We start from the raw sequence: 1,547 nt of genomic DNA on the forward strand, positions 1-1,547 counted from the left end.
CGTCCCCCGCACGCACCCACAGCTCCAGCTCGCGCACCTCCTCGTAGTCGAAGGAGCGCAGCGCGTACAGCGCGCCCGTCTCCGCCTGCACCGACACGTACGACGACAGCGGCGCGCCCCGCACCCGCCCCTCCCACAGCCGGTACCGCACGCGCGCGTTCTGCCCCCAGTCCGCGTCCGTCGCGCGCACCGTCAGCACCAGCGCGCCCGCCGCGTTGTTCTCCGCCAGCCGCGCGCTGTAGCGCTCCTGCGCGAACACCGGCGCGTTGTCGTTCACGTCCAGCACCCGCAGCGCCAGCACCGCGCTGCTCTGCAGCGCCGGCGACCCGCCGTCGGCCGCCCGCACCGTCACGTTGTACTCTGACACCTGCTCCCGGTCCAGCTCTCTCGCTGTCACCACACGGTAATAGTCCTCAAAAGACTTCTCCAGCCGGAACGGGACGTCCTTGTCGAGCGAGCAGTGCACCTCGCCGTTGGCCCCCGAGTCGCGGTCCTGCACGTGCAACAGGGCGATAACAGACCCTGACGGGGCGTCCTCAGAGATCTCATTCAGAGCCGATCGTACCGAAATCTCTGGCTCATTGTCGTTGACATCTGTCAAGGTGATCACGACTTTTGCCGTGTCTGAGAGCTCTCCACCGTCCCGTGCCTGCACTTTCAGTTCATGGGAGGAGATCTCCTCGAAATCCAAGTTTTCCTTAACAGTTATTTCTCCTGTCTCAGAGTCCAGGTAATCTTGGGCACGTTGTCGTTGACATCTGTCACAGCGATCACGACTTTCGCTGTATCAGAGAGCTCTCCACCGTCCCGGGCCTGCACCTCTAGTTCATGGGAGGAGATTTCCTCGAAATCCAAGTCGTCTTTAACAGTTATTTCTCCTGTCTCAGAGTCCAGGTAAAAAAGGTCAGAAGTCCGGTCTGAAATTTTATGGAAGCTGTATTTCACCTGCCCGTTTAGACCCTCATCGGCGTCAGTGGCTGTGACAGTGACGAGGACGGAGCCCACGGGCACATCCTCGGGCACACGCACCGTGTACTCCGCCTGGCTGAACACGGGCGCGTTGCCGTTTGCTCAGCACCAGCTCGTGAAACGCCGCCTCCTCCCGGTCCAGCGCCTTTGCCAGCACCAGCTCGGGACGCTGATCGCCATCGGGGCCCGCCTGCACGACCAGCGAGAAGTGCTCGTCGCCGCTCAGCTCGTAGTTCTGCAGGGAATTCCGACCCATGTCCGGATCATGAGCCTCGGCCAGGAAAAACCTTGACCCCGGGGCTGTTGTCTCACTCAGTCTCAATTCTGTCAGTGGAAACCTTGACCCCGGGGCTGTCGCCTCGCTAAGTCTCAGTTCTTTTTCTGCCTCTCGAAAGCTGGGGGTGTTGTCATTAATGTCCGTGATTTCCACTACGATTCCGTAAACCTGCATTTCCCCCGCCACTATCAGCTCACAGCGCAGCACGCATTTCTCTACCAGCCGGCACAGCTGCTCTCTGTCGATCCTCTCTGCCGTCACTAAATGTCCCGTCTTCCCGTGCAGAGCGAACTACTGCGTC

General features: G+C 60.8%; 1 protein-coding gene across 1 annotated transcript in view; it reads right to left on the reverse strand.

Moving 5' to 3' along the window:
* Window positions 1-1,547, reverse strand: part of LOC103617494 (protocadherin gamma-A4-like) — a 20,001-nt gene that overhangs the window by 13,958 nt on the left and 4,496 nt on the right. The window contains 4 exon segments of the mRNA XM_017736960.1: window positions 4-649; window positions 814-1,071; window positions 1,073-1,276; window positions 1,328-1,537. Of these exon segments, the coding sequence (XP_017592449.1) occupies window positions 4-649; window positions 814-1,071; window positions 1,073-1,276; window positions 1,328-1,537 (1,318 nt within the window).

This window comes from Corvus brachyrhynchos, unplaced genomic scaffold, assembly GCF_000691975.1.
Source record: "Corvus brachyrhynchos isolate BGI_N302 unplaced genomic scaffold, ASM69197v1 scaffold1696, whole genome shotgun sequence".
Lineage (NCBI taxonomy): Eukaryota > Metazoa > Chordata > Aves > Passeriformes > Corvidae > Corvus > Corvus brachyrhynchos.